This window comes from Sinocyclocheilus anshuiensis, unplaced genomic scaffold (genome assembly GCF_001515605.1).
Source record: "Sinocyclocheilus anshuiensis isolate Anshui unplaced genomic scaffold, SAMN03320099.WGS_v1.1 scaffold454, whole genome shotgun sequence".
Lineage (NCBI taxonomy): Eukaryota > Metazoa > Chordata > Actinopteri > Cypriniformes > Cyprinidae > Sinocyclocheilus > Sinocyclocheilus anshuiensis.
This window is the reverse complement of record NW_015548217.1, coordinates 3,056,255-3,058,388: the sequence shown is the minus strand read 5'-3', so window position 1 is coordinate 3,058,388 and position 2,134 is coordinate 3,056,255. Positions and strand designations below refer to the sequence as shown.

Here is a 2,134-nt window from a genome sequence, read left to right as displayed (position 1 = left end):
TACGGCAGCAAAGTTCCTTGATTATTACACCGGAATGAGAGTATAGTTCCTAGCCATGTCAACCGAGAAAATCACAACTTTTCATTTTCCGTCGGTCTTAGTACACGATGTAACTACAGAAGAGTCAAGTTTTAAATAGGAAAAATATAGAAACTTTGGTCATTTGAGCGAGATGCTAACGGTCTAATCATATTCAATGATCTATGCTAAGCTACAGCTAAAAGTGCTACTACGCCAGACCCGAAGATCGACTGAATGGATTCGAAAACGGTAAAACTCAACTGTTTAACTCTAGGGGAGTTGGAAAATGAGCCTATTTTCAAAAATAGTGGAGTGTTCCTTTAAGACTGGTTTTGTGGTCCAGGGTCACAAATAATCCTGTTAGAATAATGCTCATCATCACATTTGAATATATGTATATATAGTTGACTTACATGGGATTACAGATTTCAGTTTAAAGGTAGTAAATAAAAAATACACTCCACACAAAAATACATGCATATTATCTAGTGAAATGGTATATGAAATAAATGTAAAATATTATTTAAAATAAAATGCTGTTTTCCTGGAATACTACAAAACAAATGGTTATATTTAATAATTGATGTATCATTTATTGGTTTAACTTAAATAAAACAGTACATTTAATAAACGATCTCTTAAGGCAAGACATTCCAGGTGAATGAGGTAAAAATGTAACAGATATCACCATACTTCCCCAGCTGATTAATTAAGAATTGCAAAAAAAAAAAATGTTGTTTAAACATGAAAATGAGGCATTATCTAATTAAATATGCACAAATTTAAAGTCCAGTGCAAAATTCTTGTTTCATTTTGGTGACATATCAGTTTTTACAAAGGAGATTTCAGGTATCTCTGTTTATTACACCATAAATTAGAAATATGGTTAACAGCCCCACGGGGGAAAAATCACTATGTAATATAAGTCAGTAAAATGATATGAACAAACCCCTCTGTGAAAATCTTCAAAATATAGATAGGTATGTAAGTGCTGCTGAAGTGGAGATTTCTGGCCCAGTGCAATAATTTTGAGAAAACAGCCTTTAAAAAATGCAGCGGAAATGACACAAATACAGTAGTGGATCAAAACCTCTCATCAAAGTTGTCCTAAAACCAAAACAATATCCGTTCTTGTCTTAGGACATCTTTGATGAACTTTTTTGATTGACTTCAAAGGTTGACTAATGTAGATAGTCCAATAAAATAAACCCTTAAAAGTGTATTTTGGATGCTTTCTGTTCCACTAGTCTGACAACTTCAGGAAAACATACTATAAAAATGGCCTGACTGATCAGCATGGTCAATATATCAGTCATTTACACTGGTTTAATTTCTGTCCTGAGCAGGAGATCACGCTCTTTACCGTCGGTCTGATAGTTGAGGGCGACCAACTGGATTCCGTGCAGCCAGAAGATGAGAGGATTGGGGTTGGCGGAGTCGATGCGTGTGGCTGCAGGGTACGTGCGGAGCAGCTGGCAGCTGGTGTGCTGGATGAGTTTCTGGGAGTAGCGGCGACACAGACGCTTTGCAGCGTTCTCATTGACAGAGGAGATGTGGTAGCATTTGGGTGTGCGGATGATGGAGCTGAGAGAGGTGCTCGGGCTCAGCGTTAGTGATGTTTGTTCCTCCCAGTTCATTCGAATGCCCTCCAGACTGGCTGCAGAAGAAACAAGAATGCTGATCTGATATTAAGTTGATATTGCAACAAGTGGAAAGGACCTAAAAATTTATTTCAGAGAAACTGTTTCAAAGTGAAACTAAGCAGTATGAGATAGTTAAATATCTTATGTGAGGCTGAGTCACATCTGCAATTTGGCAAACAGGCAAAAGCAGAAACAGAGCATGTTTATAGAAGGGGAAAGTCATGTCCTTATCACCACTAAGAACACTACAGCAAGCTTTGGAGTTTTGCATGTGGTTGTTCATTTTAAAAATAAAAACTTATTTTGAAAATGAAGACTTTAAGAAATAAAAAAAATATAGATTCGTTTTATAATTTAAGTTTTATTAACTTAAAAAAAAAAACAGATTAAGAAAAATAATGTAATAATTTATAGCAAAACAGTATTTTTGTGTTTTTTTGAAAAAAAAAATAAAATAAAAAAAAAATAAA

General features: G+C 35.0%; 1 protein-coding gene across 1 annotated transcript in view; it reads right to left on the bottom strand.

Annotated features, from left to right (window-relative positions):
• LOC107653923 (1-phosphatidylinositol 4,5-bisphosphate phosphodiesterase epsilon-1-like) overlaps nt 1-2,134 on the bottom strand; it is a 77,821-nt gene that overhangs the window by 9,842 nt on the left and 65,845 nt on the right. Inside the window, exon 23 of the mRNA XM_016440784.1 lies at nt 1,385-1,678. Coding sequence (XP_016296270.1) covers nt 1,385-1,678 — 294 coding nt within the window. The remainder of the gene's footprint in view (nt 1-1,384; nt 1,679-2,134) is intronic.